At 40.4% G+C, this 27,739-nt stretch overlaps 1 protein-coding gene across 2 annotated transcripts in view; it reads right to left on the bottom strand.

Annotated features, from left to right (window-relative positions):
- Positions 1–27,739, bottom strand: part of gria1a (glutamate receptor, ionotropic, AMPA 1a) — a 66,755-nt gene that overhangs the window by 24,882 nt on the left and 14,134 nt on the right. For both annotated transcript variants that reach the window (XM_035669716.1, XM_035669717.1), the window contains exons 3-11: positions 22,741–22,980; positions 18,835–19,019; positions 14,015–14,068; positions 10,982–11,140; positions 10,219–10,386; positions 9,123–9,227; positions 8,211–8,321; positions 4,160–4,366; positions 2,995–3,440 (exon numbers count right to left, since the gene is read on the bottom strand). In XM_035669716.1, the coding sequence (XP_035525609.1) occupies positions 2,995–3,440; positions 4,160–4,366; positions 8,211–8,321; positions 9,123–9,227; positions 10,219–10,386; positions 10,982–11,140; positions 14,015–14,068; positions 18,835–19,019; positions 22,741–22,980 (1,675 nt within the window). The remainder of the gene's footprint in view (positions 1–2,994; positions 3,441–4,159; positions 4,367–8,210; positions 8,322–9,122; positions 9,228–10,218; positions 10,387–10,981; positions 11,141–14,014; positions 14,069–18,834; positions 19,020–22,740; positions 22,981–27,739) is intronic.

The raw sequence follows: 27,739 nt of genomic DNA, 5'->3' as shown, positions 1-27,739 counted from the left end.
TGTGTGTGTGTGTGTGTACAAAGATAAACCACAGGGAATGAGGAAAATGAGGAGGCATAGTGACATTCGCTCTGTCTTTGTAAGGCGTATAAGGAAATCAATAGTTATTACAGATGCATTTTCTGACTGTAGAAGAAGAACACACCGGACAATAGGTTTCATCCTGTACGAAGCACAGTGGAGTCTCCAGGCAGAAAATGGTAAAGGTCAGGTGAAGGCCCATGGGAGTAGGCATCCAGTACCTACATCATGTACTGCTGAGCACCTACATGCAGCAATCATGCTTGCAGGTGCAGAGATTTTCTCTCTTCTGATATTTGTGTAAGGTAAGAGCAAAGTGAAAATACATTTTGTAAATGTCACAAGATGGAAGCCAAGATAAAAATGGAGCGTAGCACACTGCTATAATTTCTGTAACCTTCAGCAACTCAATCAGAGAAGGCTGACTGAGCAATGCTGTTAAACAAACAATCACATTCAGACCTGGTAGCTTTGCAACACGTCTGCTATTGTTGATCAATGATCAGCTAAGATGATGAAGGGGTTTGTTTACCCTAATTACAACAATTATCTACAGTAGCTGATGGTGAGTTATCCGCCCCCATGTAAGATGCAGGTTTCCATTTTATTTTGCTTAAATATTCCCCAAAACAATAGAGGTGTATGTCACATTACACAATGTCCTAAATGTGCACATGTTGAAATAGTTATGAATCTTGTGAAAAAAACAGTTAAAGGGAGAGTTAGTAAGGTTATATGAGGTACTTATTAATAGTCATAATAGAGAAAGGTCATTGTGGCCCCAGTTTGGAGATGCAGACAGAAGTCCTGGCAGTGAAGTAGAGCAATGCACTGCTGAATATAGGGTCAGCAGAACGACGTATTTTAGCCACATAGAAAACGTCCACCTAAAAAAAATCAATATCAGCTTAAGTGTACGCTATATTAAGAATATTTTCTCTGCTTTACTTTGCCAAGCCCAACCAAACCTGCATGTTACGCTGCAAATCAGCTGTTTGGACCGGAGTTACAGGAGTTTATGGAAGAGAACGCAAATACAAGAAAAAAAAAGAGCAAAATGGAAAAATGCCATTAAGGATACTTTTGTGAAACAGATTATACAGAAGAACTTTCATAGATGGATACTAAACTGAGCTGAGCAAATGTAGTACCAAAGGAAAGGACTGTCTGATGGCAAAGTAAAGCAGTGAAAATGTTCTTTATATAGCGTACACTTGTTTTTTTTTTACGGTGGGAGTTTTTTTTATGTGACTAAAATATGTTTTTCTTTAGACCGTGTATTCAGCAATGCATTGCTGTGCTTCCCTGTCAGGACTCCAGCCTGCTTCTCTGAACGGGGAACGCACTGACCTATGTCTACTGCAGGTAATACACTCATACAACCACACTTAAATAACCCAAATCCTGTGAACAGCACAAAAAAAATGTCATTCACCTCCATTGTGTTGGCAAGAAGGCAGAAATCTTAGAGACTGATATCTCAAAACTTGGCTGAATAAAAAGCAAAAAAGTATCTGCATGACTACAGATACCACTAGAGGTAAGTGAAAAAATATATATATATTTTTTTGTATTTTTTTTGTACTCTCATATCTGTCTGTCAAATATTGAGTTACAGACATAGTTAGCCTAGATAACGTTAGATGGTTAATTTATTCTCTACAAAAATGAAAAAACCACAACCTTTTTTCATATAACATGATATAACACCTTCAGACAGAGACAGAGCCAGGTTAGCTGTAGTCTCCCAATACCAGGCGATCAGAGATCTCAGTGCCTACCAATCGTCTGTCTTTCTAAATGCAAAGTAGTTGCTGAAATGGTAGTGAAAACGAGTGCTAACAAATGTATGTCCAGTCTCCTCTCTAGTGAAACAAACTGGAGATATATCAAATCGCCTTGAGAACTTTTCAAAGATGTAAAATGGATGTCCCTCGCAACGTTATATGGGACGACTGTGTTTAGAAGCACACAACTTTTGTTTTCACCGCCCTAAAAACTTTGGATTGGTTTCACAATCCTGTTTTAGCCATAAAAGCTAGGAGAACAGTTTTTATGAGAGGCTGATGACATTAGCAATTTTTCAGTTTCTCATCCAAACCTGCTCACAATTATTCTTCAAAGCAACAGCATCAGCCTCTCCATTCTCAGAGTAACTACTGCAGTATAGATGTATTATGCATACATGCACCACACTGCACCTATACATAATGTATATGTAGCTTAATGTTTAAAGAGACACGAAACTCTATGTCTATCCATGACCTAACCTGTCTCTGCTGGTTCAGAGCTTACAGAGAAAATACTGACATTATCTTCTCATCTCCTCCTCCTAGTCCCTCTGGAAAGCTCAGAAAGTCGACCTCAGTGTCTCTAATTTCAGACACTTAATGAGATTTTTAATTGGTGACCTTTTGAGAATGGTTTCATGCCACAGCTCATGAGAGCACTCGAGGGGAGCCAACACATACCACTCAATACTCACACCAGGATCCTTCATAACAGACTGCCATGGGTCTGATATTTAGCTTTACCCACAGATTAATTAATCGATATACTGATAGATAAATTTAGATTTTAAATTTTGAAAACATTAGCGGGAGCTACCAACAACAGGTTTTTATAGTGCTAGAAGTTTGTGGCATGTGTATACCACCATAGGAAGTATCCAGAGACAGAAGAATAAAAACGCAACACTCTGCAACGTGACTACATCATAAACTCCCTCTGCTGCTCTACATCAAAGTTTTATCGTTGCTCTGTATGACAAGTGACTGGCAAAGAACAAAATCTCAATAAACAAAGCCCAACTGAGTTAAACAAGAAAGCAACGCAGCATGTTGAAACGTTGGTGTGGCAGACAGAAATATATTGTACGTAGGTGGCGATTAGTGTCCCTTCTCGTAGTAACAAACAAAAGCAGAAACTCAAAGCACTGTAGATGCCATGCATTGAAATTTGTGGACGGCTTACCGTGGTGAGATATCACAGCCCTGCTGCATAAAGGCCCCCAGTGAGAACCAAAGGGAGTTGAAGATACCAAACTCATTGGTCTGCTCAGGACTCTGCTGGTTGGTGTTCTGCTGTGCTTGTGTCTGGCCCTGCTGCACCCCGTTGGAGGCTGATGCTTGGGTGGGAGTCTGCGGCTCACCTCCCTCCTCGTAGTCCTCAGCATGCCACTCATATGGGCTGAATCGACTGACAAGGAACAGGACGACACTGACGCCGATGTAGGCAAACACAATGCACATCCAGATCTCGTAAGCCAGTGGGTCCAGGAATGAAAACACGCCAGGTTTGGATTTGGTGGGTTTCTTGATCATAATGGAGATACCCAGGGACATGAAAGGCTTGGAGAAGTCGATCACTTCTTCACGGACCAGGGTGATAGTCAGAGGCGCCACAGCAACATCTGCTTTCTGAGGGAGAGACACAGAGGCAGGTATGTAAACAGGAGTACACAGCATCATTCATCTGTTAGTCTTCTGTGGTCTACAATGTATTTGTTAATGGGAAAAGCACAAGAGTGCACTAAACAGGATGTAAGTAGCTCACTAACTGTATGGTTCTAAGAATGGCCATGTTGGCAGCAGCCTCGGCCATTTTTTGTGCTTAGTGCTCAAATTGAACATACTAACATAACAAACTAAGATAGTGAAGATGGTACTCATTATACATGGAAAACATCAGTATCTTAGCACTGTCACTGTGAGCATGTTAGCATGCCGACATTAGCATTTTAACTCAAAGCACCGCTGTGCCCAAGTACAGCCTCACAGACCTGCTAGCATGGCTGTCGACTCTTCATCTCTTAGTCTCGTTATCTCGTTTCTCATGGCATACAATACATTTTTGGTTTCAGCAAAAAAGATCATGGCGGAAATTGGTGCAATCATTCTCACTGTCCTTGAATCTGATCTTTTTGTTACTGGGGGGTTGACAGTTAGTAATGATTAAAATCTGCACAGTGTCTTTGAATATGTCAAAAGTCTTAACTTTCTTTGATTGATTGGCATGTGTGCCATTAACATGTTATACACTAAGCAGCATTTAGATTAGACTTTTCGTAGCTTGTGTCTATTTATATGTATCCAGGTTTAAATGGGAAATAATCCAACACAAAAATCTGTTTGCTCACCCCATACACAAGTTCTCCCACCATGCCATTCCACATCTTGGTTTCAGGATCTCTAGCTCCATATTTGCCATCTGAAACAATCTTCAGTTTGTACTGGTAGCCCACATGTTTGGCTATCTCTGCAGCCAGCTCGACAATGTAGCCCTCATACTTATCGTTCCCCACAAGCTGCTCGTGGTTCTTCTTCAGCATAACATATGGAGATTCCTGTTGGAGTTAGGGCAACCATGATTAAAAACATTTTTTGTTCTACAGTTATCAATTTTATTTCAGTTGCATGGGGTGTCAAAAATATTAAACAGGAAATCACAGAACAACTTCTGAAAAAGAATTTCACTGCTGTGAAAACAAAATGTACACATTTTTGGACACAAGCTGTTATAACTGTAAGTGGCATAACTTTTACAGTAGGACAGTTTGTTAAGTTAATTAAGTCAAAGACAGCATGATGGCTGATAATCAAGCTTTAGCATGTAGTTAAGTTTAATGTTTAGAAATTTGAGAAGGGACGTTATGGATGAATTTTATGTTTCTGTGCAATTCATCATATGTTTTTACACCTTTGTTCACAGCTCCGGCTGGGGGAAAGAAATCTTAATGGGTCCAAAATGCAATAACTGCTGTAAAGGGTTCAAAAGAAAAGATAATTATATGAAATTACAAGGTATTATTTTGGCTTTGTTCCTTGAAGGTGTGGCGTGTAATTCAAACACAAAAGGTACCTAAGTATGATCATTACAACAGCATTGCCACATTGAAAGGAGTGTTGGTTGGTAACATTATTAAAGCTGAGAGGCATCGGATCTGAGTTGAAGAAGTATCTGTGTGTGTGTGTGTTGCCATGTGGATGGTAAAGCAGACATCGCTGACCTCTGCTCCAGGGCCAGGCTGATGGCCAGGCGGTTCTTCTTGTTATATCATATTGACATTTGTACATCTCACACTGATTGGATGTCTTGAGAAATTACAGCTGACATGACACCTGGAGCCCAGCTTTACTTTGACAAAAATTTATGTCATACAGAATTCCGGTCAACTCAGTCGGAATTGTCCACCAGCACTTAGAGGCCCTCAATTCCCACAAGTTGTTATGTGTGTCTGCTTTTAGCTAAGGCTGTGCTGAGCTGAGCAAATCCTGCCATCATATTTCATCAGGGTCTAGAGATTAAGTGTGTGTGTGGGGGGGGGGGGGGTTCCTCTGTGTGTAACAGTGGTCTGGGTTCTCCTGCTCTTTATGGTTGAGGTGAAGGTAATCATTGTTACACATGGAAACCCAAGGCCCACTGGTAGAGAAATGGCACCCCAGGGAGACAGTGGTGAGAAAGGTCTGGCGTGCAGCTTTCAGTCACAAACACAGATACACACATGAGTATTCATGTGTGCCCTCACACACATAGACACACTTGCACTTGAACACAGGCACGCGCAAGTGCACATACAGGCATGGCACGGCATACAGTAGGTCCTCCAGGACTCAGTCTCATTGACCTCACACAGTTCCACTGAGATCCGCTGTCACTCAACCTTGTTAAATATAAAACCGACACACACACACACGAGCCAGAACACATTTCAAACACATATTATGTGTACATGTGCAAACACACACAAACGTATAGAAAATAAAACAAAATGCATGGAATTAGTGTGTTTGTTTTACCATTTACCTATTTTGTTCCTCTGAGAAAAATTTAAACAGACCTCGAGGGAATTTTAGAAATTACATAATTTGTTTATGCACGCTACCATTTCTTGCTGAAAGCCTATTAAAAAAACTGCACTTATTTCAAAAGTTGCACACAGTGAGTACTCCATTAAAAACCAACTCCTAGCAAGTTAAAACTAAATCTTAAAATTCCAGTCATGGCCTGGTCTTAGTGTAAAGCCACAGTCTTGAAGACACCAAGCTTGAGTGCTCCATTAAACAAGTTGTGCTTCACTGCTCCAGATCTCCTGTTAACCCAGGCCTGGTCTGTATGCACAGGCTGGGACAGCAGGGATTGTAGGAAAGCACAACGTGATCCCTTTACATTGGCAAAACAACACACTACCTCAAGCAACAAATCAGTGCGCACAAAAGTTATAAGGTGTAAAAACTCTACTGCTACCCAGCAGCCCAATAACTGTTCACACCTTATCTCTTCTCTTACATTCCAAGACAGAGAACCAATTTATCTTCCTAGAAAAGGGGACACTGATAGGAGATTATGTCAGAGGGAGTTATTTTAGGTCCACACTCTTGGGAGACTGCAACCTTCGGGTTTAAATGAGGATTTTCTAATGTTTTTTAATTAGATGCCAAAAGACTACATATTAGGTTTTGCATAAGCTCACAAACTTTTTTGTCAAATGTACCACCAAGTCTTGTGAAGTACCCCTTCATCAGCACCACCTGTTGTTCTCCAAATGTGTTAATTTGAATTTTGATTAGTTTTAAACTGGATGTTTTTTTTTATTATTATACAAATAGCTATATATAATATTATATAAAAATAAATTAGAAAAAGAGTTTCATACAATTGGACTGCCAATGTTAAGGCTATTACTTTTAGCTAACTATTTGAACTATTTACTTTTAATCTAACCATTTTGACCATTTATCCATTAGATTTATTGAAACACAGATTTGATCTGAAATTCCCCATATCTTAATTACGACTAAGACTCTGACGTGAACAGTTTTTCCCACTCCGGTGGGTGCTGGTATTTACAGTCTGCACAAGATGGCGTGGATACAGCATTATCTGATTATTCACATTGGTAATGTCACTATAAATTGTTTTATTCAGCTGTTTCCTGCTGATGCTACAACATCCCCAACTGAAAGCTTGCCTCTTTAAAAAGATTGAACAAATTGGAGTGTGCCAATGCTTTCTTTCTTTTTTCCTACATTGTCTTTTAGCTCCTTCACCGTCACCAAGCCCTTATCTGCTGAGCGGTGAATTTCTCTTAAGGGAAGTACATAGTTGAAATCCTTTACCCCATTAACCCTCACAGCGTCGATAAGCTGCACACACATTGCCCTGCTAGACGTGAAGTCTGCTGCAGAAATTCTAAAAACAGCTAGTTGTTTTTATACATTTTATCCATATATTGGATTGCTACATCTGCTACAAGTCCGACAAAATTAGTTGGCGGCAGTGGTTCCCAGAGATAAAAGACATCCCCACTTGAAAAAATATAGCAGGAGTACAAAAAGATCCAGTGCTGGGCTCCAGGCATCTACAGACGCGGAGTATTCTCTGATATTAAATTTTCAACAAGATGCAGACACTGAGAACATCCTGTACCTGCAAAGATATATGACCATCTTTATTACCCCCAACTGTATATCAGCCAGGTATTACCGGCTATGTTCCTTTCTTTTGAAGAAAAATGTCATGATAACCAGTGAGCTGGTCAGATTGAATCTTTGCTGCCCTATTCTCAAACCTTCACAGAACACAGCAGCTCAATCTTTGTTATGTAGGCCAGGACACTTAAAACAACCTGGCCAAGTCGTGCTGAACACCCTGATGGCGACATCTGAGCCAAATAAAGAGGACAGAGAAATAAAGGGCACATTGACACTTCACAGCCTCATGAAATTAACGTTCTCCAGTACTATTTAGTACTGTATAACTAGTACCATAATGGTGAATGCAATACTGGACCATTCTGTTCTTTTGTTTGCATCTCTTAAGAATAAGTATGAGGTTGTGTTGTCCTTGTGCTGTCTTTTAACAGTTGAACTGTGAGTCAGTAAGCCGGTGTCCCAAAGATAAAATTCTGTACTTTTATTGCACCTGCCAAATAAAGTGATTCTAATTCTGTGCAGGCACTAGTCAGACAGACAGAAGTTAGCAGAATAGAGTTGAAAAGGGAAAGGAGGGAGGGAGGGAGGGTGATATAATCACAGATGTCTGTTGAATTCTTTCAGGGGCCTGAACTTTAGGGAAACTCTATCATAAAAGAAAATGAAAAATGTTACCCTGCCTTTTTACTGACTCTCCCATCTCAACATCCACTCCTCCCCCAAATCCCTCAACCTCTCTATTTTACAGTGACTTACCAAAATAGTGGTGACTATATAAGTTCTGTTCTGCAGGCCGTAAGTCTCATTGCTGCCTCTCATGAAGCTGGCAGTAGTCACGTACTTCTCATCCTCATTCCAGTAGCCAACCTAAGACACAGAGAATATATCACAAACCAGGGCCTGTATTTATCAGATTGCTAAAAGTGATATTTTGGTCTTAAGTGAATGATAAAAATGTAAATTATTCACTTTGACTCCAATTTGCATTCTAAGAATAAAAGCTGTATATCACTATTTTATTTAAAAGGGCTCCTAAATTAGTTAAGAGTATATTCACATGGCTGCAGTACAGAGACAGAGGTGAGCACACGTGTTCCCAGGCCAATGAGAACATGAGTAGCCCAAATCAGAATTTAAAAGATCTGATTCCATGTGATTTGTGCTGTTTGTGCTATTTTAGTCACATATGAGCAAAAAAAATGATTTGGGCGACTTGCGCCTTCAGTCTGAACACAGTCAGTGTTTTATTAATCCAGGGTGCCAACAGCATAAATAAAGCTATCATTGTCATTTTCCATTTATCCTCGCTGTCTGGACCCATCTTTTTTGGAAAATTTAAAGTACACATGCTTTTGCAGAAAAGCATCATTGAGTAAAATTTAAAGATTTTTTTAAAGAATGAACAACAAGGCAGATGTAGGATAAATCATCTCTCTGATTGGCTTTTCCTGCTCAAAGCATACATGTGGTTAACCACCACAACCACTTGAGAGCGGCTCAAAAACGTTACTCGTTCACTTCAGTGTATGCAGGAGGAATAAATGTCTTAAACTGTGACTTAAATGAGACACAGGGTTATTCCAATAATAAGCTTGCAAGCATGGTTTTTAAACAGGGTCCTGACCAAGAATAAATATCTTAACTTAGTGCCTCAGGCTACATGCTTACCTTCTTGGGTCCAGAGGGGGCCAGTTCCATGACGCTAACAGTGTAGTTGGTCCTGCGGCCTTTCTCATTGAATTGAATGTGACCAGTCAATCCATCTATACGGACCTGTAATGAAGTCACAGATATTAAATGAGTAATTCACAGGCTCTGACTTGCCCAGCAGATGGGTAAATAATGGCTGCCGTGAAGCATGTTATTCATACAGTCCATTTTCTACATGTCTGCAGTGGTGGCATGCATTTGCATGTCACCCTTACACGCAATACATGTTAAGCATAGTTTGCATTTGTTTGTATAGTACTCATTTGTGAAAGTCCACACTGCCTGGGTCCCTACGGAAGTGAATGACAGACGGTGTGCGTGTATGTGTACAGTGCAGTGTGTTTGTCTTGGCTGTGGGATGGAGTTAATTGAGCGAACACGGCTTCAATCTCCAGTCTATCCTCAGGCAGATGGCTAGATTGACTCTGAGCAGGCCTCTGCACAGCCACTCTGCTCACAGAGCCTCAAGCTGCACATAGACACACACACACTCACATGCAATTACATGTATGCCCTCGCAAACAGAGTGCATTTATTATACCTCCATACTTCATGTTAATGGTGTTTCAGAGTAAATAAAAAACATATTTTTCTTTTTAATTGGCAACTGTATTTCTGCAAAATGTCATTTAAAATATAATAAAATAATTGTCCTTGTTTCTCGATATACTTAATTTTATATGCATGACTGTCTGTGTGTCTCTATGAAATCAGGAGGTCTCACAGCTAGTCCATTTCCATATTTTCCATTGCAAATATTACATTTCTAAACTCAATTGCTGATGTCATTTTCCATGATGATCATGGCCGAGTGTTATTGCCTGCAGGTTTTGTTTACTAGCCATGATGTCACATTTGATACTGGAGAGATCTCCTACGACTTAATGTGAACTTTACACGACAGAATGAGACCTAATTTGTTCAGCCAGCCCCAACTCAAGAGCTGTTAGCCAATGTGCCACTCAAGAATTTGTGTGTGTGGTGTGTGTGTGAAGGTCTATGAATGTACGTGTGTGCTCGCATTTGCGTTTTTCTATGTATTCTGTACGCAGACCTGCTGCAAGGCTCTCTGAATGTCTATGCCCTGTCCCCAGGGAGCTGGTGGGTTGGCAAGACACTCTCCAGCGTTGCCCCTGCGAGAGATATCTATCCTCTGTCTTCTTAAATTCTGGAAAGCCGTGGACATGACTTTGACCCCGTCATATGTTAGTGCGCCCGTGTACTGTAATGAGAGAGCAGACAATTCAAACAGAAGCAAAAAACAGTAATAAAAATTGATAAGGGTCTTGGCTGAAGACAGCAGTGAAAGAAATCTATAAATTTCAAAAGTCAACAACACTTCAAAACCTCAAATATCTTTGAAGAATCCTCCGGCTTTAGGCATAATTTCTATTACTTACAATTCTAGTTAATTTATTGACCCTATAACACACAAATATTTGGATTTGGAATCAGTTCACAGTCCTCATGGCTAAAAATCATCATATAATAGTAGAAAGCCAAGATCTGAATCACCAAACTCAGATAGGATCAAGGGATATCTTACCACCAAATGTACTAGAAACCCTTTCATAGCTTTTCGCAATATGCTGCTGACTGTCAAAAACAAACTAACTGACAGAGAATATCATACAGAAAATCACTTATGAGAACTCCAAAAGAAAATCATGATTTAGTTTATGTTTCTTTAAACATTACAGAGGAACTCTTAGCATATCACGTGCTCCTTTACAACTTCTTATGTTAATGCTTCAAAGACAGAAGAGGGAAAAAAAAGAAAGAGGGTTGTTCAAAGGACAAGAGCAAAAGAGTTGTACTTTGAGTCCACTCTTGGGCATTTTGGAGTCTTTGTTGTCAAACTCCATCCACTGTTGGACGACACGGCTGACACTGGGCTCAGAGTTGTTGACGAGCTGAAAGCCGGTGATGTTCGCCCCACCTTTCCTCAGGTCAGTCAGGTCAATGTCCAGAAAACCCTGAGACAGAAAGTGGGCAGGCGGTGAAGGGAGACATACAAATAGAAAAAGAGATATTGTATACATACTGCATAAGTAAAAAAAAAAAAAAAAGAATATTTTATTCAAATGCACAGTGTATGATTACACTGATTGCAGCAGAATCCTGAGAGGCATTAATTGAAATTTCTGGCAGTGGACATTGAACCATACAAAGAGAAAATGGAAAGAGGCATTCCATTTTAGCAGATTAAGGCCTGTTAGCCATTGTTTTAAGTGAATGACATGAGGACCAAGATTTTTATCTTGATGTTTGCTGGAGTGACAATCCCGCTTGTTCGTCTACTGACACTACAAAACATCAATGACAATGAGGTGCTTAGGAACATAAAGGAGATAGACATGCAGATAGTGCAGCTGTTCAGTGAAAATCTGAGGGGTCACTAAATCAGTGGTTAAAACAAATCAGTGCCTAATTGTAACCCCTCATCACAGATTATGCCTTTCATTTGAAGGCTCTTCATGATGAGGTCAAAGTATCCAGAGTTTTAGCAACAAAACAAAACAAAACAAACATAAGTTTGTGTGACATAAATTTCTTTCTTTTAAATTCAATTTATTTCATTTTGTTACCACCAAGATCTTGGGACCCATGGATGTCCCCAACCCCCAAGTTGTGAAACAGTGAAGGATAGGAATCACAGCATGTGTGAAAATTGTTTCCTTTGAGCTTTTCTTTTTTGTGAAATGATATACACATGATTATAAATAAAACAAGGGGAAAAACTATTTTTTCGTTTGAATTGGCCACTACCAGTTGGCAAATGCAACCAGTGACAAGGAGTCACAGGCTGAACAGGTTGGGAACCAGTGACAGTAATGTAGAAGTCACAAAGCATTATAAAGTAATTCTGCAGAAGGCACTACATTATAGTTACTGTTTTTTAACTCTACCATCAAAAGTGCAAGAGTTAAAAGCATAATGAAAACGACAAATCCTTTTTTTCCACTTAGAGAGGTTATACCATTGAGAAGACTTCATCTCTGTCTTTCCCGAGGGGCACGAGTGGTGAGAAATAAAATAAGAAAAAAAAAAAAAACTCATTTCATGGCGGGAACTGTCCGGAGCTAATCTCTGATATACTGAGTCCTCATAGGCTATTGTTAACAACGGCAGGATCAAAACCTTATAGGCTATTGTTAACAATGCAAGGGACGCCTCAGGCAAAGTAGAATGGAGAAAGAAGCGATTTACTGTAATGGTATCTCCTACTTGTATTTTTCCCCCTGACTATTATGTGGAGATGGCTGTTTTTCTGGGAGGGAGAATGGCAGAGAGTAGGAGAGGCAGATTCAGTCTCTCAGCAGGCTGCCTGTCAGCGTGGGGAGAAGAAGAGGCAGACAAGTGGGAATCGGTGGGAGTAGAGACAGAGCAAGAGAGGGGGAGAGCAGATTTGTCTCTGATTTGTCTAAGATTTAAGAGCAAACTTTTGACTGATGAGAAGAAAAGGTGCCTCTCTGGATCGTCTCCTGCGCGCCAGGCTGTCTAACAACACACACCTTTCTATCCTTTATTTCTTTCCTCTCTGCTCTGATATTTCTGTCATTTTGGCTCTCTCTTGGTCTTATGTCTGTCTCGAATGCTCACTTGTTTACTTTCTTTGATCTTCATATCAAATAAGTTCAAATTGATTCATGCCCTTCTGGTTTTGGGGTATAGTAACAGGTACAAAATGAAGGCTAGCTAAAGCTTCGGGAGATAAATGCAAACAAAAAAGGCTTCCCTGCCTCCTCTCAGCATCTTCTCTGTAATGTACCTGTGTGTGTTGCCAGGTGTCCATATTTCTCAGCTGAACAGACAGAGTTGTTTCTCTTTTTCTGCTCCATGTATGAGCTAATGCAGTGCAGTGAGCTGAAGAGGTTACTATAGAAACTAGCCTTTTGCGAAAACTGGACATGGAGGGGGGAATTTCCGACAGATATTTTAACCACATTTAAGTATTAAATCAAATTCCTTTCTCTGTGGCACTAGGCTCTGTTTTTCAGATTCACACACACACACACAGAGCAGACGTGCACACACATTAGTAAATTAGGGAAGTTTCTGAAAAGGTGCAAGGACACAAAAAAAGCAATTTTTTGCGCAAACCTTTTAATGGACCCATTATAAATGACTGTGGCCACTTTGCGTATCAGCTGTTATTAACGTCCGAGCCTTATCATTTAAAATTAAATCTGGCAAACGGGCCAGACAAGAGAGATTGAGCCAATCTAAAAGTCCAGCAGTGAGAAATTGTTCAAGCCAGCAGCTGCATATTAATGCTGTTATTACTACAGCCTCTGCTGATGTCAATTTTATCTTAATTTGGTTGCATTTAGTGAGTCTGAACAGTGCTGTAGGGGTCTACATACCATTTGCACGGACAAAATGGCAGCAGACAAAGAGATCTAATGGATATAAGCTTCCACATTGGCTGTCTGACCTTTTTCTGTCACTGTGAGTCTGCATAGATTTCTGTCTCTGACAGTCACAGGTTTCCTGCTTGTTCTCTTTACTGTTAGTCTACTACAGTGCTGCTGTTATGTATGCAGGTTTGACAGCACAATGAATGGATATATGATGTAGCTGAAGAGGAAAATGGGATGAGAGAACATAAAAGACATAAAACCAGGTAGCTTTCCCTCTGGGATTATTAAAGTATTTCTGAATCTGAATCTGAATCTTTGGGCTAAATTATTCGGCACATGCAAGTCTATTAAACCGGCAATAAAGTACTGAAAGTCTGGAATCCTGTTAAAAGGCACATTTTATAACAACACAAATTTAATCAAGGTATGAAAGTATGTGGAAGAAATCTAACAAGATAAAGATGCAGTGATATAACGATTCCTTACCAGGTTAGCCAGGATGTAGTGGTAGCTCTTCGCATTTTTGCCTTGTTCAACAATCTGTAAGACAAAGTCATTGGAGAGAGATAGAGAATAAAATGCCTGTGATACACAAACAGAGGGTGGTGTGTGTGTGTACAACTAAGAGAGAGGTTTTGACAGTGTCTCAGCAGTATACCTGGTAAAGAGTACAGTACTTGACCTTGCAGGATAGTCAGAAAGTGGAAGAAAGGGAGAGGGAGAGGAAACGGACTGAATACTGAACATTCAATATAAAAAAAAAGGTAACCAATTTAACAAAGATCAGCGTTAATACTTGAGTAAAAAGTGAACTCTCCTCTCCTCTCTTTCAACCCCAATGATAAATATTATTGGTGTAACAGGATGACAGACAAACTACATGTACTGCAGGGCTGACTCATTCCCACAAAAACACAAACCCACCACTGACAATATTAATATGTTAAAGAAAAGCTGCTACATTATGAATTCCCCTTAAATACCATAATAATGGCAATAATTCCCCTAAAATCAAAATTAAAAAAGCAAGAAATTTTTTACAAAAAAAACAATTAGATTCCTTGTTGTACTTTCCAGGAATACATAGCCTCAAATAAATACATATATTCACAACATAACCACAACAAAGACATCCAAAGCTGCACATGTATACACACATTCCATTGAGAAATATTTACACATGACAGTTACCAAGATGTTTTGTTGGCATTTAGCATTGCTATGACAGAAGGGACAAAACTCCTGCCATAGCGTGCCCGTTTACAGGCCAGGGATCTGTATCTGCGACCAGATGGGAGCAATGCGAAGAATGGGTTGAGGGGATGCCTGGGGTCGTGTGCTATGGTGTGTGCTCTGCATGTAATGGCTTTGCTGTTGAGGTCTTAGAGGTTGCGGGTGGGGAGACCAATAATTTTGGAAGCGCTGTGTGTGATGCATATGAGTTTGTTCCTATTGAAGGCAGCTAACATATTGAAGAAACAGGGGGGACAGTTGAGGAGAATGGGTTGGTATATGTCTTTTTAAAGCAGTAACAAAAGGTATCACATGAAAATAGGAAATACAGTCAAATTAACTACATGTATCATATTGCACTCTATATCTTTGAGGCATTTACATGTCAGTTTGTAAATAAATCCTTCATTCTCTCTCCCTCTTTTCTCTATATTCAAAAATGTTCCCCTAAGAGCTCTGATTTGATCTTTGATCTCCTACTTAAATAACTTACAATATTTTAGATCCCTGGAACTCATTTGTGGTCTAACAACACCATCAAATAATGAAGGCTGTCAGTGCTGAACTTTACCACAAGCCCCTCTCCCACACCTACGCTTCATCTCTCTCCAGCCTGCGCTGCTGTCATTCAACTGCCGGCGTCACAGGTCAGCCAAGCACTGAGGGTTGAACATCAAAGTGAGAGGCGTAGTGTAGCGCCAGAACTGGTTTATTTTTAAATGAAATGCGCACATTGGACACCACTTTGACTGACAGTTGAATGTAGATGTGATGTGAGATGAAAAAAATCCCCCGTCTCGCTGGTGGCACTCAAGGCACACTGTCTGGTTTGTCTATGCCTAAATAAAGAGCCTGCTGTACTGTACAACAAATACGTGTGTGTGTCATCACAGCATACTGGGCAGTCACATAAAAAAAGGAAGAGTGGGCAGCACTTATTCAAAGCCATGCATCCAATTAATAGCCTAAGCAGAGCGGATAAGAGGCTCATTCCACTGTCTGTTCAGGCACTATGCGTGACCTCACACATTTTTCACTCCTATTCCTCTCTGTGGGTTTTTCCCTTGTGTATACTTCGGGGAGTGTACTCATTTGTTTGTGTGTTGTGTGTGTGTGTGTCTAATGATGCTGTAGGTCATGACAGAAGGTGGCATTTGTTATTAATGGTGACCCCAGCACAAGGCGGGTCCTGAGGCCGAGCCCCGGGCAAGGAAAAACTAGAGGGAAGGAGGAGAGACGCACACCAGCACTGACTCCAATACACTTGACACGGGGGAAAACACATTTCTGCCACAGTGGACCGTCAAATGGAAATGTTTTGGATGCGAGTAGGTTTTTAATTATACATGCAAATCTGAAGAGTCATTCAGAGTTCAACCCCAAGAGAATGGGTCACTTTTTGTCTCTCTGTTGGAAAACACACTCTAAAACGTTTTTGAGGTAGCTCTTCTGTCACAATGAATGTTCTCTGAGGAGACTACATCAACATTCAGCTTATACGAGAAGTCACCCTCAGGATACTGTCAGTGGCATTATCGTAGGAGAATCTGTGTACTGTATCAGATGAATGAGATGAACACGGTAGTGAGTTTAAAGGCCAAAAGAGGCAGGGGTGTTGTGTGTGTGCGGGTGCATGTGGGTGTGTGTGTGTGCCATTGTTTGGGTGCACAGGCAGGGCACTGTGGAGGCAGGGAGCAGATGTGGGTGATTGATGGTGGCTGTCTGAATGGAGAACTTCTCAGGCTCAGCTCCTGTAAACTGGTGAGAACTGATGCAATAACCTTAACTGAAGACACCAGGCCATCAATAACATTCACACAGAGCAGCCCTAGCCTACACATACAGATGGGGACTGTGTGTATTTGTTATGAACATCATTAAAGTGCATGTGTGTGCGTTTTTTTTTCCCCTTATAAACAACAATGTACTGGAACAGAAAAAAACTATAAAAATCTGACAGAAAACTCATAAATCACACAGGTGACATCAGCAAAACAATACAAATATAACAAAGGTGTGGATATTTCTGGGAGTACAATTGTCTGTATGGATAAACAGGTCCCAGAAGTGGATGTCAAGATTTCTGTTGTTGCATGTCAGTTTACAAGACCTTATTCATGGCAGACATTTTGACTTGTCATGGCAGGAAAAGCACAGGTGAAACAATTATGTTAACGATGGCTCTGCTCCATTAAGTGTCCCAGTGAGGCATGACAGTGTGCCAGCATGCACAATACTCTGAATACCCTGAAACTGGCTCTCCTAAATGGAATGCAATCATTATTCATGTTATTAGTACACCTGTGATTTTCCTGCTATGACATGCCAAAAAGCCTGCAGTGAAAAAGGTTTATAATAACAGCAGCAGCTTTACCACTCAATTTTTTGTTCACATTTTTGTAGATAGATAGATAAATGCAGGCTTTTCCTTTCTGGTGCGGAACCATTAATTTAGCTGAAATGACAACTTTCTTTAGCAGGCTGTAAACATGTTTATTTCTGCTGTAAACTTGTAAAGCTAATCTGGGGCCTTGTGGAGGTTGACTCACTTCTGTAGCCTTAGTTCTGTGGCTGTTCAAAAAACAGCAGGTTTTGTTGTTGGCTTCATTTACCAGCCGTGGAGTTTGCCATTTGGTGAATAGTCAGAATCATCACCAGTTGGTATTTCATGTAGAAGATGTGGAAAAAACTAAAGAAGTGTAAAGCTAATTAGTCATAGCATTATAAATATCATCAGGAAAAATACAAGATCAGACTGTTTTTTAAATAACCCTGTTTTTTCATACTTTTATGTATTTTCAAACAGTATCTTTAAATTTTATAAGAGAAAAGGCTTTTAGGTTGAGGACTAAGTTACAATTTGGTTCTGTACACTAGCTGTAACCCACATAATGAGCATTGCTGGGATTACTAGTAGGACAGAGTTGCTAACATGACTTTAAACTCTTCAATCAATCATCCAGAACCACCTTCCACACAGTGGATGGGCTAGTCATTAATTCATCTTTTTAAATGCAACGACAAAATGCATGTAACCCCACAAACTAATATAGTTATCGAAAGCAATGGAAAGCTTGGACTTGGAAGTAGCGCTTGGCTAGTAGTGTAGGTAGTAAGCTGGTTAGCCAGACATGCCAATGATTGGAGCTTATGTTACTGCAGACAAACACTGTTTTATCTATTTTTTACAGTTTTGCTCTTGTGTTTTTGGTTTTTGGATAGTCTACAACAAAAGATACCACCATCCAAACAATTGAACTCTTACTACAGCCCTATGTGCACTGCTTCCACATGCAGTGAAATCCAAAACATGGCCTGCCATGCCTAGTTACGGTTACTAAGCTGTGATTGGTCAATCTCTGTTTGGTGTGAGGGATTTAGTCGAGGGGTTTAGTCGATTGTGATGCCAACATCCTTTTCCTTTCAACAATACAGAGGTGAGTAAGTAATGATCCTATCACAGATAAACTGCCGACTCTAAATGCCAATGCTGCTTTATTTATCTCTCCTGTCCTTGATGTTCCAGGAGACTAAACACCACAACCGGCCACCAACTAAGCCCCACTTTACATTCATATCCCCTCTTTTCTCTTTCTCCCTCTCTCCTTTGTTCATTTGATTAAAATACGCACAGCCAGAGGGCCTTGGTAGCTGATGGGTTACATTGCGTGCCACATAACTGCAATGTTTGTTTGATTCCAGCCGGGGACTTTTGTTGCATGTCATACTCCTTGTTTCTCCCCCAGTTCCTGTATTCTTCTTTTTCACTATCACTGTCCGAAAAAGGTGAAAATGCCTTTTCTTTATTTCTGAAATATATTTTTTCTGAAAAAGTCCTTTAACCTTAAACTCATGCAGGCTAATTACTTAGTTTATAACAAGCTTGATATATGTCCAGAAGGTAAATTTACTGATTATGTAAAATTTCTACTAGTAAAATCTGGAGCTAATGCATAACATACAGTATGATTTTATTATGTTATGAGGTTTCAGTCCTAAAGCTGAAATTGCATTATATATTGCAACATAATTACACAATCCCCTTTCACTGCAAAAACAGAAAAGCTTGTTACCTTTTTAAGGATGCCAGTGAGCCGCTCAGTCTCACAGTCGATGATAATCTGGCCCTCCTTCCTCTTGTCCAAATCCTGGAACACTTTCAAGAAGGACGCCTCTGTCATGGTCTCCACATTGACCGAGGTCACCAGCCAGTTCCTCTCCGCTGCTGTGTCCAGAACCTTCTGCAGCACTGACAGACCTAGACGGAAGAGTGGAGAAAGGTAAAGATCTCAGATTTTTGGGAATTGTGGGCATTAATAGCAAAAGTTCTGCAAAGGAGTCTAAGATGAACGAAATGATGAATGACTAGTTGGTATTCTACTGAGAGCGATCCATTCCACATGTCTATATTTTATTAGGCAGCATGAGACATAAATTATGTGCAGGTTAATCTTATAGTGTGTGTAGTTATATTATGAGCAGAAAGATAAATTAAAACAACTTGAGAACAAAACAGAAGCCGTGCAGAAAACCAAACTGCTCTTGATAAGCTTATCCATCAGAATCTCCCCTGTAGCTTCAGTGATAAAGTACAACGAGTGGGACAGTCCATTAAGCACACTGACACGTACAGGTGTGCTTATCCAGCGCGTACAGCGCCAGGCTAAATAATCACCACTTTTGCACTAACAAATAATCAGCCTGTGCATCATCACGGAGGACAAACTCACAACCAGCTTTACGTCCTCCAAGCACCAATTACAGGTGCCGTTACTCAATTACACTGTCACCGATACGCTGCTGAGATACTTGGGCATCATAGAGAAAGACGGTAGAGCAGCCAATGGGCTAAAGGCTCATGCTAAGACAGGAAATAAAAGGCGATTAGAGAACACATTGATCTTGAGCTCTGATTTACAATCTGACTCACTGTTGTACTCCTCTGCTGCTGGCAGTAGACCAATCAGATTCCTCTCGAGCTGGCAGCCACAGTTGTTCCACAGAGTAAATAAAGTAATTTCACCCGCAGCAGACTGGCAGCCATTACCCGAATGAATTATAGCAATTACAAAATTTAGAAATGTAAACTAATACATGATGTAGATGTATTTGTTTTTCCTCCACTAAGCTGGCAAACTGTTAAAGCCACTGTGGGCCTATACATGATGTGTTTTGCATATCCTCCATGCTTGTTTGTTCATGTTCATACAGGCGTTTTATGCATTTTGAGCAAATGTACAAATGGCTTATCTAAAACAACAACACAGACCCTGTCAAAAGAAGGATGAGAAATGCAGTGACAGCCTCTGAAGAATGATTGCCTGGCTATTTTACAATGCACACCAGCTGCTCTCCAGGCAATCCATGCTGCCTATTTGACACCAGGTCATTAAGAAAGCAAAAGATGGATGGTGTTCCACCTCCACATATGAGCACAATACAGTAGTACATGTAAATAAATTAGACACCCAGAAAAATGGTAAAGTAAATGGGGATGCATGGCACCTCTCATGGTGTCTCTTTCAATTCACTGTTGCTCATGAGTGAATAATTGTAGTCCTTGGTGATGACAGATTTAATAGTAGCTGTGAAGCTGATGATAGGCATGGTAACACAAGAGACGGTTAATGGCCGTGAATAAGGCCAGTGGGTCCTAAGAAGAATAGACAAGTGTCTTTGAATGGAGTCAGTAACGGTTTCAGGACCATGGACAGCACCATGCAATATAATCAGACCCAGCAGTTTGAAAAGGAGGCGCTTCACTGCTTTTTATCTTTTCATTCTTTTGTTCCTTCCTTCTTTGTTTGAATTGTCTTTCTTCTTTTCTTATGTTGTTGTGTGTTTATTTATTTGTTAATCTTGTTCTGCATTTTGTACGTTATGTTCCAGCACTTGAGCATACAGCTGGGCAGCTGTCAAGAGGGGCTAAAATTAGTGCTTGAATCTCATCAACGCTTAGTGTTGAGAATGTTCTGTACTGTAATCTATTACAGAGAATCAGGTTTCAACTCATGTTATCAATGTGGCTGAACTATTACATTTCTTATCTTTTCATATCTTCCATCTATTCCTTATTCCCTCCCTGCTTTCTTCCTTTTTTTTGTCCCAGTATGTTTGCATTGAATATCCTCTTGCTTTTTTAAATGTAGCTATGTGGCTGATGCACCCCTATAAATCAGAGCCAGCCTGACAGAGGGGCTCGTGGGACTAGCCAAGGTAAAAATGGTCCTTCAAAGGCATCCTGGAAGAGAATAATATCATAATGGAATCTGGCTGTCATAAGCACCCTTCTGGCCAGAGGCAATACATGGAGACCTGGGCACCAGGCAATCGAGAGTAGAGAAAATAACACTTTGGGGAAACCATTTTCTGAATATTGTTTATGATGGGCTTAATGGGCTATCAAATTTGTTTTGCCATTCTTGGCTTTTGAAAATAAAACGAGAGGCACTTTTATTAGCGGATGCTGCACGGTAAGACAGCAAGACAGATCTTAATGCAAAAAAGGGTGAAAAAAAATAAATCTCCCAAGATGTTAGGAAAGTGACAATGCTTATTTGTATGTCCTTGTCCTAAAAATTGGTATAGTATAGTATAGTAAAGTATAAATACATATCTAATATAAATACAGTATATTAGAACATTAGTCTTTTCATACACAATATGACCTAAAAGTGATTCAAAATGAGAATAATGGAAGAGGGAAGAAGCATGTACACACAAACACAAGACACATCTTTCACAACCAATATATGATTTTTCTTAAAGGCTCAAAATAACCCTGTAGGAAGGGTGACTACAGTGTAGTATCCAGGCAACTGGACTACTGATACGGATTCCACTGGCTCCATCCCACCCCTCAATCACACAGGGGTGACCCTGCGCACACACAAACACACGCATACCCAACAGTTTGCAAGTGGATAATGGAAGGATCACAGAAGATAAAAAAAATCTGTGAGACATGTGTGGCGCTACGGCCATCATGCATCAATAGGGCTAGAGACCACTGTGAAATCTCCCCTGTCACTCCTCAATAGTGCGCTTTGCAGGGTGACATGATGGCATCTGTCTTTTAAAGCTGACTTAAACCTGTTTACGTCGCTCACACAAGTAAAAACATGAGCAGATAAAAGTTGCACTAAGCCCTCATACTGCATTCATGCAAATTTGCATGTGAAGAGTGCAAGCACATACATAAAATATGCATACTTTTGGGCACACACACAAAAACATCCTTCATAGTCATGCTCCAAAACCCACAACACCTGGGACAGATGGCATGGCATTATGGGGAGGATATAGCTGATTGGCTTGAGAGAAGAGGAAGAGGAGTAAGCAGGAGGCTGACAGGTGTGCTGCTTTATTTCTGTCTGCCTCTGTAGGAGTGTTATTAAGATGTTTAAATTAAAAGCTACAGCATTTTCTGTTTTTTTTTTTCTTTTTTCTTTTGGCACGCTATCGACAAAGGGACTGTTGCAACACGGGTTACTGCTGAGGACTGCTCAATAAAAGATGAATCTTTTGTTCCATTGTGTGATTTATCTGCTAGTCAGTGCAGGTCAATGTTTCTTTTCTGTGCTCTCTGTCTGTACAAAGACGGTGGTCTAAAATAAATGTACTGATGGCTGCTACTTGCTGCACAATGGCTATGATTGACCCCGTCGCCATGGCAATACGAAGACAGCATCATGTGCATGTACTGGAACTGCCTTTTAAAAGAAACTCTAAATGTTGGTATTCAAAGATGACTGAGCATAATAATGGTTTTGTTTGTTTCTGTTTATAATGAATAATCAATTTAAAACCTTCATATGAAGTCATTTAGAGAATAACCTACATGTATTATTCCAAGTGTCTTAGCTCACTTCACAGTGACATCTTATAATAATATAGCAAAGATTAAAGAATATGTGTTTATCAGACATGAATGTGTCCACTAAAAATGAAATTACATAAAGGGTGATTAAGTTTCCTACCTGAGTCCGAACTGTACATGTAGACAAACTTGGTCCATCCATAGTGGTCGATCACTCCCACCAGAGCATCCTGGAGCTCAGGCCTCAACTGGATGACAAACTGGTTGGCCGTCTCGATGGGGAAGGATGGGGTGACGAAGCAGACGTGCAGTGCCCCGCAGAAGGACATGAGCATGTTGACCGTCTTTCTGTCATACAAACCAATGATGGCATACACACCCTTGGAGAACTGGGAGCAAACTGTCAGAGAGAAAAGACATAACAGGAAGAGAGGACATGGGGAAGGTTAGTCTCTGGACTAATTAGAGGGACTATTTGATCTGCTTAGGCCTGAAGTAAAGGCCTAAGCAGTTATAGTAAGCCAGTCATCATCAGAGATCAAGTAAGCACTTGCTACTTTAATAAGAATCGTAGGATTGTCAACACTGTCAACAACATATCCTATTGTTACATGCCACCTACAATCTATGTAGGCTTGTAATGATTGCACTTAAAATTATGTCCTATAGATTTCCTTATGTAGGAGAGAAAAAGATGATATTGAATTAAAGCGAAAATGCTTATACATCAATTACACGTCAATTCCAGCCTGTCCAATGTGAAGATTGACTGCTTTTATCCATCTTACATGATTGTAAATTGAATTCTTTTCAGTGTTGGACATTTGGTCAAACAAAATAAAAAGCTATTTTAAGACATCCCTTTGGGCTTACATACTAAATAACTAATTATTGAATCGGGAAAATAATCATCAGTTGCCTTAAAAATGGAAAAAAAATAAAGTTTTCATCAAGCTTCTATAACCTAAACACCCAAATGTATAAAAAAATCCATCTCTGATGTTTAAAAAAGGGAAAAAATATTCTGAAAAGCGAGAGAAAAAGAGATATCTGTCACTGGTCAGTTTGTTAACCTTTTTATTTAGCAACCAGTCATCACACAGTCCTTTTGAATTTTCTGTTGAAAATAGCTCTAAAAGCCTTTGTCCATTCAGCTATTATGTGGCATGTTTATGCAAAGCTGGCCAGTTTTTCCATCTGTGTACCATCAGTCTCTGTGTTTGCTTTCAGTGAGAGGTGGAGGAGGTGAAGGCAGATTAGGAGTAGAGAGGTTAATCAATGCATCCCCGGGGTTCCATTGACATTTTACTGGCAGCAGGAGGCGGTTTCCATCCCGCATTTGCTTTTCTGGCTCAGTCTCTCCATTCTCCCATTGTCTGTCCATCACTCTGACTTCCTTCACATCCTCTAATATCTTAAAATAGCTAATTTATGTCCACGGTCTTCTCTTTGGAAGGTATATCCTCCCTGTGCTTTCAGCATACCATGCTATCTTTGCACTTGTATGTCTGGCCTGGGCTATTTTCTGCTATGGCGATGGGTGGGCCTTACTTATCTCAGTATTTACCAAACAGATTGAAGTCGCTGCCTGTCCCTGCGCTAGGGCCAGCTCGCTGCTAGGAGCTGAGGGAAAGACAGAGAGAGGATGGCCCATACCCAAAACGCCTAACCCGTCACAGACCTGCACCCTCCGGGCAGGCACGTGTGTGTGTGTTTGCGTGTGTGTGTGACGGAGATAGAGGGAGAGTGAGAGAGAAATTCAGCGGTATCACATAAAAATACATGCTCGCACACATGAATGCACACACACATATGCAGCCTCTAGTGCTCCAAAAGCCTGGTGACTCACCCTACTTAAAGCAAGCCCTGAAATAGACATTTTGAGCCTCGCCACACTGACTCAGTAACAGAACTATCTTTCCTTCATGGTCTGCACACGCTCTTGCTATTAAATCGACACTCTCTCAGCTATTGCTTTCCTCTAGCACACATTATATTTCCCCTTACAATTTTCTAGGACCAATTTCAGTGGTGGCCTCCATGTTCTGCCTGGATAAAAGGTAATGAGAGCTTGTTTGACTTTTTGTGCAGTGTCCCATTACCCTGCCCTACAGCAGGTTATGTTTCACTGAACATGACTCATTTCTCATACCTACAGTATGTCTGACAAAAAAACAACAAAAAAATAGCCATGTGGCTTGGACCTCCTGCTCTGAGCTGGCAAAGAGAACCATGTGCTCGTCTAATTCGACATTAGCATGACACAGAACATTAGTGTAACTCAGCAGTCTAACGTCTCATTCGGATAGCAGTATAGAGAAGCGGCACACTGCACACTGAGTGTGTTTGTGTGTGCAAGCGGCTTGTTAGTGCTGCTCCACATGTGTAACGACATTTGAGGCAGGGTTGAGAGACCTAAAGTGATCTTGAAGACCCTAGCAACACCTGTCCACCCTGGCACTCCGTGTCTCCTCACCACAGTTACAGCTGCCATGGTGGCAGGACTGAGGTTGCCTGGGCAACGGTCTGTTTCTCTGGCAGGGATTACAGTAGCTCAGAGCTGCTAAAGGACTTTTGGAAGATGAAGTGGGAATTGTGAGTGTTTGGACATTTTGTCATAATTAGGCCCCCCCCCCCAGGGATTTAACAAATTTGCAAAACCGACTTGGCTTTGCAAAAATCCTTAGATAATTTCTGAAATATTGGAAGATTTGCAGCACATTTCCACAGAATCACATTATTATTTACACTCAAACCACAATCATTTCCTTCAGTCAACAAAACGCTTCATTATATGCAAACAGATGATGCAGGAAACCTCACTGGAACTGTCTTCTGACTTTAAATGCTCACCCTTTCGAAACTTTTCCTATGAATGAACAAGTTGATTTGCATTTGGTGTGGACCAAGAGTTTTGGGCCGCAAGAAAAGAGAGGAAAACTCAAACCCTAAAGGGACTGATACTCGCACAACAGGAGGAGCTGTCAGAAACAACTCACACAGCTACTGTCTTCCCTATTCTCTGTTTCCTGTGCCCTGCAGCGGTTCCTCTGCTTAGCATGAGCCAAATATCAAATGACAGATGTGTCTGTGCCGGCTGCACAAAGAGGGTGTGTTTGTGACAGTCGTTCCTGCATCTGAAGTTGTGGATGATGGGAGGGGTTCGTAGGCAAAGCTGCATCCTTCATACTGCCCATGATTGTTTATGGCCTGGTACGAAATCACACAATGCCACAACGACTTCACTTTTAAAAAATAAAGTCTGAGTTAAACTTGATGACTACATTAATAATTAAACTGTAGAAAAAAATAACATAACAGACCTATATTTGAAATAATGATGGATTTTAAAAACATATGAAAGGATTAGTTTTCAGTCCGAACCTCAGTTTTTTCAGTTTGAAATTTTTTTTTAACAGAATCCAGAAAATATAGACTGTTTTTTTAGTTATAGACTGAGAATGATATCCTAATATCAATGTAAGACCAGACTGACCGATGTGTAAATGCAGGTCAATTGTTTACCAGATATATTGGCCAACTGCATCAGTCAAAGGTGTCAAGGTGCCCTTGTGCATGGTACCTGCCTCACAGCTGCTCCACTGGAGCTGCTCACTAACCTGTGTATAGGTCTGTGGTATTACAGAGAAGCTCCTTCGTGTGGGTGTGTGTGATTATTTTTTCAATAGCTCTGCATTGCTTGGTATGTCAAAAAAATCAATACAGTTGAATTGAATTGTACCAAGTGCAGTCACAAAACAATTTTTCAAATGTATTTTTAGAGAATCTTAAACCAGGTTTCCGAGAATTGATGTAAGAATGGTCTTATGAACATGTTGGCTCAGTGAACACATGTACTCTTGACTCATGTGTTTACTGTGGCTGCATGCAAACCACAAATTCTGATATGGATTTTCTATACATTATATGCTTCCATAAACAAACACACAGAAGGAACACAGGGTTTTTTACCATTTTTCTCCCATGGGACTTGCATGCCATTATCCTGTCCAATATTAAGGTCAGCAGTACAAAGGGAATTTCACAGCAGCAGAAGGCTGGGGTCAGCTGGAGGGAGTGTACTGATTGGAGGGTTTTTGTTCAGTCATCCATAAAGGTCTTTTTCAATACAGCCTAACTACTGAAGACTGGCTTGCCAGGTCACTCCCCAAAATAGGACATCTGATTAAGTTGCTTCTTGCATCTTATCCACTACTGAACAATACACCATCCTCATTTTGTGTCTTTTTACTGTAAAACTCCAAAGAAATCTGTTTTTTGAAAGTATGAAATCATGTTGGGGTTTTTTAAACAAAGACTGTGGAATGGAAGAGTGAACAGCCAAATCCAGCCCAGCCTTCCTCCACCTCAGAATAACTCGGCGAGATTGATTTGCAGAGTCACACACCACCTTCATATAGTTACTGTCAACTGTACTACCACACCCCAATTATTTTGTCCATCCAATGTCACCTTTACACCACAAGACCACAGTTTTTAGAATGATGCCTGAGGGTGTCAAATCTGTTTATTTTTCAGTCAAAACTGGTAGCAAAATGGGACACAACAAGGAAAGCCAAGGACACAGGATATTATAGGACTGCAACTATTACTTTCATTATCAGTTCATCTTGTTTTTCTGATTATTCATATCATTCAATCAATAAGAAAAATGTCTCTTACAATCTTCCACAGCAACAACTTAGAAAGTCTCATTTGCTGACCACCAGTCAAACTCCCATCATGATATGAAAGAGGGAAAAACAGCAAAGACTCGCCAACTGAGAAGCTGGAACCAGAGAATGTATCAAATGTTTTTTGTTCAGCCATGCTAGCAGCATGTATTGGCATTCCTAGACCATGCATATTTCAGTCTTGAACAAAGTGTTGGTCCAAAATAGCTCAACAACTATTATATGGATAGCCAAGACATTCATGCTGCTCAGATGATGAAGTATACTAACTTTGGAGATCACCTGACTTTTCCTGTAGCGCTACATGCTGGCCAAAGTTTTCACTTATCCTGACAAAATATCCGTAAAACTGAAGCCATTCCTATCAGCCTAAGCTGTGCTTTGTGTGCAGTGCTTACTAGCAGATATTAGCATGCTAACAAAAACTAAGATAATCAACATGGTAAACACTATACCTGCTTAATA

The sequence above is a fragment of the Morone saxatilis genome, unplaced genomic scaffold, assembly GCF_004916995.1.
Source record: "Morone saxatilis isolate NCDOM2014 unplaced genomic scaffold, NCSU_SB_2.0 Contig22, whole genome shotgun sequence".
Taxonomy (NCBI): Eukaryota; Metazoa; Chordata; class Actinopteri; family Moronidae; genus Morone; species Morone saxatilis.
Note: the sequence above shows the minus strand (reverse complement) of the source record. Positions and strands in the feature narration are given on the sequence as shown.